Genomic DNA, 18,599 nt, shown 5'->3' on the forward strand with positions numbered 1-18,599 from the left:
CAATTAGTGTATCATTCGTACCTTGAGTTTTGATGTAAAGAGTTGGCTCACTCTTGCTCCTCCTGAATCCTTGCTCGGTAAAGTAGCTATCAATTCTGCTATACTAGGCTCGCGGAGCTTGCTTTAGGCCATATAAAGCCTTTTTCAATTTGAGGACTTTATCTTCATGTCCTTGTACCACGAACCCTTAAGATTGCTCCACACAAATTTCTTCTTCAAGATAACCATTTAGGAATGCCGACTTCACATCGAGTTGAAAAATCTTCCATTTCTTCTGTGCGGCTAGAGCTATTAAAGCCCTAATAGTGTCAAGGCGTGCAACTGGAGCAAATGTTTCGTTGTAGTCGACTTCGTATTGTTGTGAGTATCCTTTCGCAACTAATCTTGCTTTGTGCTTTTGGATAGAGCCATCTGCGTTGAGCTTTGTCTTGTAGACCCACTTGACTCCTATAGTATCTTTGTCTTGTGGACGATCTACAAGCTCCCAAGTCTCATTCTTCATAATCATCTTTATCTCTTCATTCATAGCTTTTCTCCATACTTCTTGTTTATGAGCTGCTTCAAAGCTTTCTGGCTCCATAAGTACTAAGTTGTATGTCTCGTAGATTTCTGATAGTGGTCTTGTTCGCCTTACTGGTGAGTCTGGCAGAGATTCTATAACTTGTGCAGGTTCTTGTGTTGTTGGTTGAGTAAGAACTTCATTTTGATTAGTTTCTTGTCTTGGCGGTAGAGGAATATTGACTGTCTTTCTTTCAACTTCTTGTGTCTCCCAGTTGTATGCAGCATCTTCGTCAAATTTTGCGTCTCGACTGATTATTAGCTTGTTTGTTTCTAAGCTATAGACTCGATAACCTTTTGATTGAGTACTATAGCCTAAGAAGATTCCTTTCTCAGTCTTCTCATCAAGCTTTCCTTTTTTTTTTTCTTTTGGAATATGACTATAGCATATGCAGCCGGAGACTTTGAGATGCTTTGCTGATGGCTTACGTCCGCTCCAAGCTTCGATCGGTGTCTCATTCTCTACGACTTTGGTTGGACATCGGTTGAGCAAGTAGACTGCAGTGCTTACTGCTTCTACCCAAAATCGTTTTGGGAGACCTTTCTCTAGCAGCATGGCTCTTGCTGCCTCCATAACAGTCCTGGTATTCCTTTCAAATACGTTGTTTTGTTCTGGTGCGTATCCAACAGTGAGTTGGTGCTCCATGCCTTCATCTTCACAAAACTTGTTGAATTCATTAGAAGTGTATTCTTTGCCTCTATCACTTCTAATTGTCTTGATGTAGTGACGACTTTGTTTTTCAACACGAGATTTGAATTTTTTGAAAATATCGAAGACTTGCGACTTTTGTTGCATGAAATAAACCCATGTCATTCTAGTAAAGTCATCAATGAAGATAATGAAGTACCTGTTTTGGTCATTTGATGGAGTGCGCATTGCCCCGCATACATCAGTATGGACTAGCTCCAGTGGCTTTTTGGCTCTCCAAGTTTTGCCGGATGGGAAAGGTTGTCGATGTTGTTTCCCGAGCATGCACCCTGCTGACTGTGCTGATCTCCTTAAATGCTGGGAGGTCTCGCATCATATTCTTCTGCTTGAGGATCTTTAGCCCATGGAAGTTAAAGTGACCGAACCTTCTATGCCATAGCCATGATTCATCTGTTTGTGCTTGCATTGCCACACTACTTGCATATCTCCATTGTATAGGAAAGCATCTGTTTTCTTTCATTTTTACCTTTGTAATTTGAAAGGATTTATCTTGCTTATCATATAGTGTGCAAGAATTTCCTTCAAAATGCAAAGAGTACCATTTTTCAATCATTTGACCTACGCTAAGTAGGTTTTGATCAATGTTGGGTACCAAGAGTACATCATTGATGTATCTCTTGCCCTTTTTAGTGTCAATGGCAATGGTGCCTTTGCCGACTGCTTCCATGAAGTCACCATTACTAATTTTGACTTTAGTCTTGGATCTATCAAGACTACAAAAGATGCTTTCGTTTTTCGTCATGTGGTTACTGCAACCACTATCAAGATACCCAGTATCTTTTTCTTCTTCTGATACAGCTTGGCAGACATAGAAGAGAGTACTTTCATCATTTTTCTCTTCGGAAAAATTAGCTTGATGGGATTTCTTTAAACGACAAGTTTTTTCAGTGTGGCCAAATTTTTTCCAATTTTGGCACTGTGGTTTTCCTTTAAACCAGCAGTCTTTCTCCAAGTGACTTTTTCTTTTACAAATGCCACATGGAGGATACTTGTCGTTATTTTCGTTTTGTTTTTCTTGTGTCTTTTTCCCACCAGCTTTTGATTTTTGAGACCACTGATTGAGTTTAGTCTGAAAGGCATTTTCAGCTTCACTTTCCTTATGCATTTCTTGTCTACTTTCATATGCTTCAAGAGAGCCCATTAGTACAGTTGGTGATAGAGTTTCTAAATCTTTAGTTTCCTCTATCACAGAAACTATTGAATCATATTTTTCTGTACAAGAAATTAGTATCTTTTGTACTATATTCTTGTCAGAAATTATTTCTCCATAGGCTCCTATTTGATTTACTATTTGTTTAATTCTAGAATAGTAATCTTTTCCAGTCTCATCACTACTACAAAATTGGGCTTTAGAGGCGGTTTTTAAGGGGTTTTGGCGTCGGTTTTGGCGAAATTCGCTACCGATGCTGTTCCAGGTGACGCTATAGGGTTTAAAATAACCGACGCCAAAGGGTCTTGGTATTTACTAGCTTTACAATTTCGTCTTTTAGCATAATTTATATATATATTATTTTATTATTAATATAATTAAATTAAGTATAAATTATATACAATAAGCATAAATAAAAATTAAATTGAAAAGTTAAATAAATACACATTTACATTAATCTAAGTGTTTGTATATTAGCTATCTTTTTATTAATATTTTATATTTGACATTATGTGTTTGTATTTTTGTAGTATATTAGTATATTTTTTATAATTTTTTTAAGTTATATTTTGTATAATAATTAGTATATTAAATAATAAATAATGTGTAATATTTTTAATTTTTATGTAATTTCATATTTTTATATATTTAAAATTTTCAAGACCAATAAAATAAAACAATAATTTATGGACCAAAATAAATAGAAAAAATTAGAGAAAGGGCTAAACTTTGCATGAATTTTTTTGAAAACTTTGAATATTAATAACTTTTGATCCGATTATCCATTTGAGACGATTATTTTTTTTAACTTGGGTATTTTTTCGCGTTCTACGCATCCCAAACAGCCTATGGCGGTTTGGCCAACTATTTTGTCCAAAAAACGATCTTTTGTATACTAAAATCATGTTATGCACCTCTTTCACCTAACTTTTTGTGTTTTATTTTGCTATTTTACTTAAATAAACTAATAAAATTCTAATATTAAGTATTAGAATCAATGTTAAATAAAATTCTTTTATATCTCTTCTAATATTTAAATAAAATCATTGTAGTTAATTTATATAAAGATTGTGTTTTGGTATATTGGTAAAGACTTATCAATTTATCTTTTTGGTCACAAGTTCAAATCTCATTAGACTATTTTTTGTATTTTTTTTAGCCTACTATATCTATCATATGTATTACATCAATATTATTCTAAAATTACTCTAAGTATTTAAGAATTATCTAAATATATATAAAAAAAACATTCTTATAAAAGTAAGTTAAAGAAAGCATACCTTATACTAAAAATTATGTACTTGACTTCCGATAAAATTCTAACAACCAAATTTAATAGAAAAAAAAATCAAATATTATCCTAATTCTACTGAAATTTCTATGAAAGATAATTAAGTTATAATTGAACATTTCCAAAAAATTCAAACCTATTAATAACAACAAAACACAATTCAAAACAATATAAAATAATCACAACAACATTTAGGAATATAAAAGTTTACCACCCATCCGACTGCAGTATATGTATTCACAGAACCTACTTCACTACGGATGAATATTTAAGATATTCAAACTCTACTAAGCATTCATAATTATTATAATAAAAGTTAGTAAATGTATACCTCGAGCTACCTTGAAACCGATCAACACCAAATAAGTCGGATCCTTGCAAATTGACCTCACAACCTACAACGTAAAGAAATACTACAAAATTACCAATTTTTTTATTTAGCTACTTACTACTTATATAAATTATGAGTAACTAGTTAGTAATAAAAATACATGAATATGAATGAAAATTAGTAACTTGCTAAATAGTTGTAACTAACTATTTACTAGTTACTAAAAAAAATAAAAACACATGAATAAAATTGAAAATAGAAAAAAAAAATTAATACAAAATATAGTTAATTTCTAAATTTTTGTTTCTAAACTAATTTTATAGAAATTAATTTCTAAACTTTTATTTTAATACTCTCCTATCTCATTCTCATCACAATATTTAATTAACAAAACTATTAGTTTAAACTTTAAAATACTCAATATATACATATACAATATATAAAATACTCTCCTATATCACATTTCTCATTCACAATATATATACACACAATACATATTCAATACAACACAAAATACATACATATATACTCTCCTATATCACATTTTTCATTCACAATATATATACACACAATACATTTCTCATTCACAATATATATACACACAATACATATTCAATACAACATAATACATATTTAATAATATAGAAAAACCCTAAAAAATTTATAAAATAAAAAATAAAGCAATGTACATTACTAAAATTAGTAGAAATCAGATTTATACCTTAATAGACGTTGAGATACAATGTTTTCTCCTCTAAAAACGGTGGCCGGAGGTATAACCACCACAACCACTACCTCTACCTTCGGTTTACCCTAAAAAATGAGGAAAAATGTGATCTTTTCAGGTATATAGTTTTAAGTATGAAAAATAGAAGATTTAGAAACAAAAATGAGCTAAAATGGTGAAAAAAATGGTGAAATGGGGGTGATTTTTCGTGGTGGTTGGCGGAGAGGGTTTGGGGTTTCTCTGATTTGGGGATTTCTGGGCTGGCTGGTCGAATGAGGAAGATGAAGTGATGAGCTAGGGTTATAAACCCTTTTGGCATCGGTTATTTAGAAATAACCGACGCCATAGGGGGGCACACCCTATGGCGTCGGTTATTTCCAAATAACCGACGCCAAAAGTGGCGTCAAATTCTCTTCTAAAAATTTTCAACCCTATGGCGTTGGTTATTAATTATTATGCTGAAAAAAGCGACTCTAAAGGCTTGTTTTGTAGTAGTGCATTATCTTTCATTTTAAGATTCTCAAAATCTCTTCTAAGCTTTTGTAGTCTAACTGTGCGTACCTTGACGGTTCCTTGAAACTCCTCCTGCAGCGTGTCCCATGCTTCTTTTGCCGTTGCTGCGCTCATAATTCGTGGAAAAAGATTGTCCGCCATAGCTTGTTGCAAGCAGTATAATGCATGGGAATCCTTTTGTTGATTATCCTCGAGTGCCTTCTTTTGATCTTCCAAAAGAGATGTAATATCTTCTAGAATAGTAATTCCCACTACAACAAATATACCCTTTAGCGGTGGCACTATTAGCGGCGGGCACTCTCCGCCGCTAATAACATGGGTATTAGCGGCGGACAGTGGGGTCCGCCGCTAATAATGGCTGATTTTTTTTAAAAAAAAAGTATTAGCGGCGGGCAGTCCGCCGCAATTGCTCCGCCACTATTACTCCCGCCGCTAATAGTCCGCCGCTAATAAATAGGTGGATAATTCCCTGCATTTCAAACTATTAGCGGCGGACTATTAGCAGCGGGGGTCCGCCGATAATAGTATTTATTTATTTTTTTTAATTATTTAATTACTATTAGCGGCGGACCCCCGCCGCTAATAGTCCGCCGCTACACCATTTATAAATACCCCCATCAGCCCCACTTCTCCATTTTCCCTTTTCTTTTCAAAATTCAAAAAAATCCATTAACCCCTTTTCCCCCCATCAGCCCGAGCCTTCCCCCCCTTGGCTGTCGACCACCACCCCGAAGCACCCCCACCCCGACGCAGCACCACCCCAACGCACCACCAGCACCATCCCGACGCCGTTGCATTACCGACCGGCCATTTTTGGTAAGTTTTGTTTTTTAATTTTAGATTTTGATATTATATAATTTTAGGTTTTAGATTTGTATATACAGTTTTTATTGTTGTATGTATATCTTTGATTTATAATCTGGGTATATATTTATATTTAGATCGGATTTTTTTTTGTTTTTGTGATAGATCTGTATATATATTGTGCATTTGGGTGTATATATAATAATGTGTATATATATACATTATTTGGGTATTAATTCTTTATTTTTTGTATATATATATATTTTATTTGGGTATTTATTATTTAATTTTGATATATATTTCCTGTGTATATATATATAATTGATTTGGGTATTATTATTTTATTTGTGTATATATTAACTGTGTATGTATATATATTACTGTATATATATATTCACTGTATATATATATATTTTATTGTTTTATTTGGGTATATATATATTTGATTTGTATATTTATTGTTTTATTTGGGTATATATGTTCACTGTGTATATATATATGTCTATATTAATTGGTTATATTTTTAAAATATAATGTATTTTTTTTTTGTATATTATATATATAATATATGTTGTTTTTGTTTATATATGTGTAGATTTAATATATATAATTTTAGTGAGTGTATATACTAAATAAATATATTTTGTAAAGTTTATATACATATTTTATTGTTGTAATTTTTTTTACTTTTTTAATTTATTTTGTGGAATTGAAAGTATTTATTTTTGTTATTTTTGTTGTTATATTATAATTTTTATTTGATTTAATTAATTTTATCGGGTATGTTTAATATGTAGTATTATCATAATAAAATGAGGATAGTTAAAAAATTATTTGGTATAATTTTAGGTGTTAAGTTTTGTAATTTGTTATTTTTTAAATAAAGAAAAATGAAAATAATGAAAAAAAATTAAAAAAGTATAATATAACATAAAAATTTGAATATTAAAAATTAAAAAGTTAAATAAAAATAATTTTTTTTAATTTTAATAAAAATTGTAATTAAATTATTAAATTTTTATGTAAGTTTTTAAGAAAAAACATGGTAATGGAATTTTATGTTTTTATAATTTTATTATTATAAAAAATTGAGAATAAATATAGAATTAAAAAATTATAATTTAATATAAATTTATTTTATAAAGATAAACTTTTAATTTTATAAACTAAATAAAAAATTAGTTTGAATTGTAATAAATTATATAAATTTTGAAATAATATATTAACTTTATTACAATTTATTTATTTTTAATATAAATTTATTTTATAAAGATAAACTTTTAATTTTATAAAATTTTAATTCATAATGAAGAATTTATTTATTTTTTAATTTAAATATAATTGGCAATTAAATGAATAATTTTTTTTTAAGTTTATTACAATTAAATTGTTAATTTTATTCTTTTACTTAAATTGTTAATCAGTTCTTATACCGAACACCATCAGAGTCTCCTCCGCTCGGCTCAAACTTTGCTGATTTTGGATTATTTGGAAGTTCATCGCAGGAGAACTAATTTTATTCAACTCCCATTTTCAACCAAGCTGAGCTCGGTAATTTAACGCTGGGTTTATCATCAAACCAAGCATATGTGCCTTCTCCGCCACGGGCTTCGGGGACTCGTAACGAAAATAATCCGGATCAAGACTTTATAATTAGAGACCTGAACGAAGATGTTAATGAATAATTTATTTATGTTTTGTAATAATTTAGTTTAATTTTGAGACAATATCTTATTAGGCTTAATATGTTAAAGTTAATTACATTGGAGACAATTTAAAATTATCAATAAATTTTATTAAATTGTTATAATTATATTAATTACATTTTATTTATTAAATATTTATATAAATAATTATTTATTAATATATAAATAAATTTTTACAAATATTTATTAATTTTTTTTTATTTTGACGGGTATTAGCGGCGGGGCCCCGCCGCTAATGCTCCGCCGCTATTAATAATATTAGCGGCGGACGTCTTTTTTGGCCGCTAATACTCTTAATAGCGGCCAAGCATTAGCGGCAGGCCAATAGCGGCCGAGGTCCGCCGCTAATGCCCTTTAGCGGCCAAAAATGACACCAATAGCGGCGGAGGGGTCCGCCGCTAATGGTGTTCAATGTTGTAGTGTCCTTTAAAAATTTTCTATAGATTTCGTGATCGAAAATAGGTCCTCATTTTGATGGACTAAAAATCATAGTTTTCTCCATGGAAAATTAGAAGAGGTAGTGAAGAGTGATTGTACTCCGAACTCATGTTGATGAGTGGAAAAGATTACGTCCACTGATATATGATCGAACGGAGCTCTAATACCACTGATGGTTTGAGAATAAATTTGTATTGGTTTAGATTTGTATGTGATGGATATTAGGTAGTGTAGTATGATGATGTTGATAAGTTGATAAGTTGGATGATTGGTGGGACAAGGAAGAGTTATGCGTTTAATTTTTATGTGTGTAGTAAGAGAGGAGACAATGTAGTAAGTTAGTAGTAAAAGACTTGATTTGGCTTACTCAAGCTTGATTACAATTTGGAACCCTTGATGGATATTTATAGTTGCTAGCCTTCAAGCATTTGAGGCTAGAATTGTTTTCTCTAGATCTTTCTAGTTCAAGAATTTTATCCATATATCTCTACATATTTCTTAAGCATGCATAACTAAAAACCTCTAGACTAAATTTTTTTAGAAATGCCTATATATGTTCTATTGTATTTTTACATATGTTTAGAAAATTCTAAATTATTCTACAATTATCTAAAAGTTTAGAGTATGTTTTTCTACAAATGTGTAGAAAATTCTAGACTTAATTGAGTATCGTAGAAATGTATATCAATTTCTAATAATTGGTGATGTTAATTAGAGTAGCAGACTAGCAGGTGCAGGTGCGTGCAGTTCAAACTAAACTAATATACATAACTTTTATTTTGAAAGGGATGAGGGGTAAATATCTCAATGCAATACATTTAACAATGATGACTAGCCAATATATTATCGGTTCCTTCCTTTGGCAAGCATTAATTGTTGCTAATCTATACATAGTTAATTGGGGTAAGTTGAAAAATGCTTCTTTTATTAATCAATTAACCAAATTTGCCTCTAATTTTATATTTATTTGAAACATACCTCTTTTTATATGTATTGTACCCAAAATACCCTGACATAAGAGAGTCACATGGAGAGTATCTTGAAGTGACAGGGGCAAAATTGGTACAATGTTTAAAAAAAGAGGTAAAAATAATAGACTTTAAAAAAAAGAGTAAAAATAAAATAGGACAATATAAAAAGAGTATAGAGTAGAATTTTCTCTAGTTAATTCGCCAATAAAGTAAATTAAAAGGTTCATGAGCTTTAGATTTAATCATGCAAGATGAGTAGTACAAACGGTCTTTACAGCCTAATAAATTAAAGCAAGAAAATCCATACATTGACACTAATATCTTATACATGACACTTAGCTCGAGAACAACGTTCTTGTCATTTTTAATCAATAATTGTGGTCAGTTGATAATAATTACACAATTTGTGTTGGCGTTTTCCCTATTTGTTTTGTGATCATAATATAAGAGTATATATAGACTACAATGTAAGGCAATATAAGACAATTATACTAATGTTCATTAAGGTCCCCACATATATGGATGGAATAATGTATCTAAATTTATATGGCTACAATCCCCAAATTAACCGTTAAGTAATTAGTAAAATGTTTTCTGCTTTTTGTAGGACATAAATGAAATTTCCATGATCATAATGACAAACGACATGGAATTTCAAAAGTGTAATTGAGTGTACACCGAAAGCTTTTGGGTGGTAATCTATTGAGTGTGGTACAAAGTCATCTAGGCAGCCAATATATATACATTCTTCCTTTCTTGCATGTTATAACTCTATACCCTACGTATAGTTTTTATTATTATTAATTATGATTATTAAAAGAAAGAAATTAGGGAAAATTAAAGCTAGCACATCCCTTCATTTACAATTATTCCTATTCAAAAATTAAACATTAGAAAAATGATATATAGCCGGTACCAAATCTAGCTATGGTTATGGAATCAGGTTCCATCTTTAACATTTATTGGTTAGATTTCGTTTTCATTCAGATTAAATAGAATCTTGTTCTTTATTCCCCACCGACCGTGGCATGCATAGGTAGCTACATTTCTTTCTATCAATATAGTGAAGATAATGTATATATGTACATAAAAGTGTAAGACTACATATACCTCTCTTTCTAATTTTGCTTTTAAAAATTAAGTTCGCATTTAGTTGGAAGTAATAAAATAGAGTGGAAAGGAAATAATTTTTATTCTATTTCTTTGTTTGGTTGTATTTTAAAGTATTAGAATATCATTCAATGGAATAAACTTTCTACCATTTTAGTAGAATGACTATTTCATTTTAAAATAAAAGGAAAGATCTTTCTAATGCAAAATTTAAAAAAAAAATTAATAATTTTTTATTTATGTATTTTAAATTTTATTCCATTTTATTCTTATTCCAATTCTCATTTCTATTCTTATTCATCTATTTTCATTCATCCCCATCAAACGCCACCTAAGTAATTAGCTGAAGCTCAATGAAAAAGGCTCCATGATCAAAAAACGACACCATTTTTGGATCGTGAAAAGTATTGATTTTTGAGGTGGGCACCCTTTTTGTTCTATTATATATTATTGGTCTTGTTTCATGTATAATACTCTGTCGAACCGACACGTGGGACCACATTTTAGATCATATATATAAAATAAGTAATTCAAAGATGAAGAGCATGTAATAGAGTGGTGAGCCTGGACGATCATCATTGTCCACCTACTTAGTCACATTTCAAGTACTATTTAGCTAATTAATCGTTGACTAGGGCACAAAATGTGCAGCTTCGTATACCATCGTTATTTAGTCCTTAAATCATTGATCAAATCAAACTAATTGTTCTCTAATTCTCTGTCACCATATATATTTTCTGTAACGCACGTGAGCAACTCACTAGGCCCCACAGACACAAATACTAGCTCCGGAAGATATAGGAAATGGCCCGAGGGTGATCTGCTGTGTGTGTCTCACTCTATATCACAATGACAACTCATCATTTTCTATAACTACTATTCATTGACTCTATATAACTTTCCTTAAATATCAAATGAACGTAAATTATTATTATAACTATTTTTTTATGTCCCCAATTCATATTTGGTAATTAGTTTTGATGGATACCTTTTCGTATTTTTTTTTTTTTTTGAACTAAAATGATTTATTCAATTATAAACTTTCAGCAACAATAATAGTCATAAGATCAGTAGGAGCATCATGCTCACTAAAGATACGATCTGGGTGGTAACAAGACGCTCTTGCAACACAATGAGCCGCCCTATTAGCAGACCGTTTAACAAAATGTAAAGACACATGATTAATACAAGACATTAAGTTACGACAATCTTATACCAAGAAACCAAACTGTGAAGGCATTTGGATAGAGCCCAAGACAGCCTGAACTACCACAAGCGCATTCGTCTCGATCACCACCTCCATCCATCCTTTGCGCTTAATCCAACTCAAAGCCTCTTTCACCCCGATAACTTCAGCAATCTCTGGTCCCACAGCACCCAGCCGACTGCTTGAAATGGCCTCAATTAGTCTTCCATTAGCCCCACGAGCCACACAACCGAAGCCATACTTGTTCTCCTCTGCAAAAAATAGCACCATCAACATTCACTTTGATGGTATTTAACCCCAGTTTCTTCCACAGAACCTGACCCGTGTGAGAACTAGGCACCAGCAGCGGCCCAAACTTCTCCACACGCGCTGCACTCCACTGTTGCAGAGTGGATCGGGCCGAGAGAACAACACTAGCAGCACTTCGATTTTTACTCTTCCAGAAGACGTCGTTTCGAGCATTCCAAATGTTCCAACTCAACATTGCAGCTTCAACCAAAGTCTCAGTTGGTTTAGTATCAAGGATGGTGAAAAACCAGCTGCCATAGTCGATGTTAAAACCTTGAATAGCACTCAAGCTCGAAAGGTTCCAGCAAGAAGGAGAGAAGGAACACTCCAAAAGCACATGTGAAATGGTCTCATAAAAGTTATTGCAGAAAGGACAAAAGAGATCCACATTTACATGCTTTGTGCTCAGTTGCACTTTAGTTGGCAAGCAATCAGTAATGGCTCGCCATAAAAAATGCAAAACTTTGGGTGGAACTTCCAATTTCCATAGTTTTTTCCAGCTAGAAGTAACAACCATATCAGTCCAATTCCCTTGTGTAGATTGCAGAAATCTATAAGCACTCTTTACCGAAAAAAAGCCCGATGTCTCCAAGTTCCAAGACAATATATCAAATGGACTGTGATCACTAAGCTGAATAGAGAGAATTAGATTTTTATCACGCTCAACAAACAAGTCATTGATCACCTCAACATCCCAAGAATGGTTATCCACACACAATAGAGAGACAACATTTTGATTAACAAGAGCAGGATGTACCGTTTCAACATACGGGTTAATGGAATCCGGTAACCAAGGACTGTACAAAATACTAACCCCACATCCAGACCCAATCGACTTCCGAGCCCCATGCCTAACCACGGATTGAGCTTCAAATATACTTCGCCAGATAAAACTAGGATTTGGGCCTAAAGAAGCAGATAAGAAGCTACCATTAGGATAATACCTAGCCTTATACATCCTTCCAACCAGGGAGTTCTCATTGGTCAACAAGCGCCAACCCTGTTTAGCAAGAAAGGACAAGTTGTAGTCACGGAGATCCCGAAAACCAAGACCACCCTCATGCTTATGCTTAGACAATCTCTTCCAACTCATCCAACTCACGCCTTTGCTAGAAGAGTTAGATTGAGATTTCCACCAGATTTTAGACATAAGACCCTCTAAATCTGAGCAAATTTCTTTAGTAAGCAAGAATACACTCATAGCATGGGCAATGCTTGAGCAACAGATCGAATCAGAACTTCTTTGCCAGCTTTAGATAAGAACCGACTTTCCCAATTGAAAATCTTCTTTTTCATCTTGTCTTTGAGAAAACCAAGGATTGCATTTTTGTTACGACCCATAGTGCAAGGCAAACCCAGGTAAAGACTATTTTCAGGAGCTTCCGCCATTTGCAACATATTACACAATCGGGACCGAGTATCAGCGTTAGTATTCTTGCTAAAAAATATAGATGATTTAGCAAAATTCACCTTTTGACCCGAAGCCCTTTCATATAATTGGAGGATTTGAAGAATACTAGCCGCCTCCTCATCTTTAGCCTTGTAGAACACATAGCTATCATCCGCGAATAGCATATGAGAGACAATAGGGGCACCCCTCGCCACTCTAATGCCAGAAATGAGCTGGTGTCGTTGATAATCCTTCAAAAGAGAAGAAAACCCTTCAGCACAAATTAGAAAGAGATAAGGGGACAAAGGATCACCTTGTCTCAGACCTCTGCCAGGGGTAATAGGTCCCATACTATGGCCACCATGAGTAACCTTGTACCGCACCGTACTAACACAAAACATGATCAGAGACACCACTCTTCTATCAAAGCCCATACGCAACAACACCGATACAATAAAAGGCCATTCAACTCTATCATAAGCCTTACTCATGTCAAGTTTGAGAGCCATATAGCCATCCTTCCCCAGTCTTTTCCTCTTCAAATAATGCATAATCTCAAAAAATACCATAATATTATCTGATATCAACCGTCTAGGTAAAAACGCACTTTGAGTTTCAGAAATAACATCAGGTAACACAAGTTTCAACCTATTAGCCAACACTTTCGAAATGACTTTATACAGATTATTACAAAGCGAAATAGGTCGAAGATCATTCATAAGCTCAACATTTTTCTTCTTAGGAATAAGAACAATATTAGTCTCATTTAAAGAAGGAGGAAAAAAACCTGAAGCAAAAAAAGACCGCACCAGTATCCGAACATCATCACCCACAACCGGCCATAACTTTTGAAAGAAACCCGGAGTCATCCCATCAGGTCTTGGAGACTTGTCAGGGTGCATTTGAAACAATGCTTTCTTTATTTCTTCATCAGAAAGAGGCTCAAGTAGCATTGAATTTTGATCATGTGACACCATGCCTGAACCCGTGGAAATACTTTCAAAACCCTCCACAACACCAGGCGTAAATAATTGTTCAAAATACCCAGTAATCAAACTCGGGAGACCACCATCCCAAGTTTCCCAACCCCCAGTAGGAGATCGAAGCTTCTGAATGGAGTTATTTCGTCGAAAAGACGAAGCCATTGCATGGAAATATTTTGAATTCTGATCACCTTCTCTCAACCAAAGCTGCTTACTTCGTTGTTTCCAGAAAATTTCCTTTTGCAATAAAACATTATTAAATTCAATCTCGGCTTCCTTATACTTGTCCACTGCCATAGGGTCACGGCCCTTCTTCCATTTGCGCAACTCAGCCTTGCACTTGCTTAATCTCTCTTGAAAATTACCGGAATAGTCTTTACCCCAAGTAAGTAACACTTCACCACAAACTTTTATTTTTTCCAAAACATGAGTAGTCGAATCTAAACTCCAAACATCCTCAATAATCCGATAACAAAGTGGCTCCTTGAGCCAAGAATTCTCAAATCTAAAAATCTTAGCTTTGACCGCTCCTAAAGGAGGAGAAAGAACAAGGTGAATTGGACAATGATCAGAAGTTGTAACTTCGAGATTCAAAAGCTTGACCGAGGGAAATAAGTTAAGCCAAGATTGGCTCACTAAAGCTCTATCAATTCTCACTTCAATCCAATCTGAACTACCCCTTCCACGCTCCCAAGTAAAGGGATAACCACATAAATCCAAATCAACTAACTCACAATCAGACAAAGAATCACAAAAGCCATCAATTAACCAATTAGGATAGTTATTACCTCCACGTTTATCAGCTTGAGAAGTAACATTATTGAGATCACCAATGATACACCATGGCAAATTGGACTTAGCTTTTAAATTCCTCGTAAGATCCCAAGTGCGTTGTCGCAAACTTCTATTAGGTTCCCCATATAGTCCCGTCAATCGCCACTTTTGACCATTATCCCCATTAATCTCAACATCGATGTAGTTTCTACCATAACCCAGAAGTTGAGCTTCACTCTCATGTCTCCAAAGTAAAGCTACTCCACCACTCTTGCCTTGAACATCACAAGACACCGCTCCTTCAAATCCCACAGCAACTCTTAACTTTTCCACAACAACACTTCTTGATAAAGTCTCACATAAAAAAACAAAATTGGGCTTCTTTTGGAACACAAGATCCTTAAAGAATTGAAAAGCCCATGGGTTCCCAAGCCCATGGCAATTCCATGCCAAAACACTCATAATGTCTGGTGGGCTTGGAAACCAAGGCCCACCTTTTGCACATTTTTTGGCCCAACCGAACCAATAACCACCTGATCCACCTCAGCCATGTCATTCACGCATACATCTTTCTCCACACTATCCTCCATACGCCTCTTTTTATTATCTAAGATACAAACAATATCTTGCTGAGATTGACTTTCCATATTTGTATCATTCACATGCTTGTCATCCCTTCCAGCTTCAATATTCTCTGTTGAATGCACAGCATTAATTAGGTGATCTTCCTTTCCAAATATAGTCCCAAAGCCAATCACGCCAGAGCCAATCACGCCAGGAATATCTATGTCAATCTCCATGATTTTTGGCACATTAACTGCCTTCCCACCAGTGCTGGGCTGACCGTGAACACCACCCTCCGCCACCGTCTCCTCCTCCCTCCCAGACCGAAGCCACTGAGCACCGATTAGATAATTCTTCTTCTTCATAACAGCACGTAACCCGATCTCATAAGGCTTTGAAAGTTCAGCTATAGGTTGGTCAAAACGTTTTGGGCAGAAACGATCGGAGTGACCAATGATTCCACACACAAAACAAAAAGTTGGAAGGTATTCGTATTTGAAATTAGCCCAGATCCATTCACCCGATTCCTTACTCAGTTTCATACGTCGTTTCAATGGCTTTTCGATGTCGATAGTAGCCCGAACACGGAGGTAGTCCCTCCAAATTCCATTGAAGTTTCTCGGGTCCGTCTTCACATACGTACCAACATACGCTCCTGCACTTCGAACCACTTTATCCATCATAAAACCAGATCGTAAATTATGTATCTGCACCCACATGTCGAGTTTATGGAGACGCACACTCCGTGGATCTTCCCCTTTCTGTAGTCGATGAAACACAAGAGGGACCCTATTAAAAGTCCAAGGGCTCCCATCAATCACAGCCTGCACATCCAATTCATGATAAAACTGGAATATATATCTATTCGTATCCAGTTCTTTGACAAACACACCTTTGCCAGGTTGCCAAAGTGATGCCATCATGTGTCGCATAGCATCAAAATCCATCGTTCGTCCCGTTAAAAATTTGCCCACCAAGCACCATCTATCATCAAAGATTATCGCCTCTTCCTCATCGTCCCCTGTTATCAATATCCCCTCTTCTTCCTCTTCCAAATTCAACTGATCATATTGCTCTTCCAATCCCTCATTCAAACTGCTACTTGAAGCCATAACACAAACTAGGAACGCCAACAATCTCACCAGGAAAACTCACCAGAAACAAACCTCAACTTTCTAACATGTCAATTGACAAGACTTTATTCTTTCTTTTCGTATTTTTTTTAGTTGAAGTTTAGTCTGCTTATTTTCATTGTTATATAAAAAAAATAACGCATACACAAATTTTTTTTTGCATATTTAAATTTAATTATACTATGATTATTCTTTGATATCAATTAATAAACAATTGGATAATTGGTAAGGGCAGGGGCGGACCCACATTGTAGCGAGGGGGGGCAGTCGCCCCCCCTGAAAAAAAAAATCGAGAAAAAAATATATATGTATTTTAATTAGTTACAACATATATTTGTATTAAAAGATGATATTTATAGACATAATAGTAATCTTGGTGTAATGGTTAAGGTAGTTGTTAAATAGGTTAGAGGGTAAAGATTCAAATCCCACTAACTACACTTTATATTTTCTTTTTAAATTTATTTACGCCCTCTCACTTTAAATTCTGGGTCCGCTACTGGGTAAGGGATGTGACTAAATCTATATAAAATTAAGATTCTTTCTTAACTTTTTTTTCCTGTTAAAAGCTTTTTTTGGATTAAACTTTCCATAAATATTACAATATTCGTATAGCGTAGTGATCAATAATTTATCATGATCAAGGAAAAGTGGGACCCATATTAGTGCTATTCAAAACGGCATATATATATTCACACACACAATTTTGGATTAGAAAGAAAAGGAATTCTTGTGTCGGCCCAACACAGCTATCGAATCGATCAACATGAAACCCTCAAGAAACTCCCTACACTAAAGATTATGACCAAAGAAACCCATTAACCTCCCATATATGATCATTAAAATTATTATTAACAAATAATAATGGGAAATTGTGTGTTCAAAGCAGGGTTAGGAGAGTCAGAAATAGATGCGGTCAAAGTCAAAGTTGTAACCTCAAGCGGCGGCATAATGGAGCTCTATGCTCCCATAACGGTCAGCTCCATCACCGACGAGTTCCCAGGCCACGCCATATTCCGTAGCCGGGACCTCTTCTCCGATCCACTCCTCCACAGCGAGGAGCTCAACCCTGGTGAGCTCTACTATCTCTTGCCTCTCAACCCTTACAATAATTATAATAACTACAAAACGACGTCGTCCGCCGCAAACGACGTCGTTAATAGTGTCGTTGCAACCCCGTATCGGATGTCGTCGTGCGGCGGTGATCATCAAGGACAAGGGAATTCGAATCTGATGATGACAATGATGATGAGGAAGGGTAGGGCCGCCGCGGCTGCACCGGATGCCGAGGTGGTTCCGAGGTACAACAGCAGTGGGGTTTGGAAAGTGAAGCTGGTCATAAGCCCTGAGCAGCTTTCTGAGATTCTGTCCCAGGAGGCTCGGACTGAGGCTCTTATTGAGAGTGTACGGACGGTGGCCAAGTGTGGTAACGGCGGCGGCGCCTCCTCTGTGGCTAACTCCGATCAATGTAGTGTGTCTAGTAGTTGGAAGGGATCAGTCAATTGATGTTTAGATTTCATAATAATCTTCATTCTAGCTAGTAGACTAGTACTATTAATTGGCTTCTTTTTATTTTATTTTAATTATGTGTCTTTATGTAGTTATTTATTTTCAAACTTATTTTAGTATAGTGTTGTTATATACATAATTTGTGAAATATTAATTATCTAATTTATATACGTACGTTGAATTATATATGTTGCAAATTAATTACAATAAATAATATTACACTAACTATGTTGATATTTATTTAAATAAATAATAATTAATTAATTATAGGTTTTATCATAATTATATATATTTTACATATTGATAATTAGTTTTTAAAAGTTAAATTTTTGTAGCAACAAATATTCATAAAATATATTTGTACTTTTTTTTTTTAACATAAAATATATTTATACTTATATTAAGTTTTAATAAGCAACTTTTAGGTATTTGCAACATTTTTT

General features: G+C 34.1%; 1 protein-coding gene across 1 annotated transcript; it reads left to right on the forward strand.

Annotated features, from left to right (window-relative positions):
* Positions 1-17,349: 17,349 nt before the first annotated feature.
* On the forward strand, positions 17,350-18,324 carry LOC115704865 (uncharacterized). The gene has a single exon (XM_030632074.2). It carries the CDS (start codon positions 17,512-17,514, stop codon positions 18,151-18,153), a length of 642 nt encoding a protein of 213 aa, XP_030487934.2. The 5' UTR covers positions 17,350-17,511; the 3' UTR covers positions 18,154-18,324.
* Positions 18,325-18,599: the final 275 nt, after the last annotated feature.

This window comes from Cannabis sativa, chromosome 1, assembly GCF_029168945.1.
Source record: "Cannabis sativa cultivar Pink pepper isolate KNU-18-1 chromosome 1, ASM2916894v1, whole genome shotgun sequence".
NCBI classification, from domain to species: domain Eukaryota; kingdom Viridiplantae; phylum Streptophyta; class Magnoliopsida; order Rosales; family Cannabaceae; genus Cannabis; species Cannabis sativa.

Bases quoted from the DNA above. Each gene is read 5' to 3' on its own strand.
- LOC115704865 (XM_030632074.2), top strand. From the start codon at position 17,512: ATGGGAAATTGTGTGTTCAAAGCAGGGTTAGGAGAGTCAGAAATAGAT.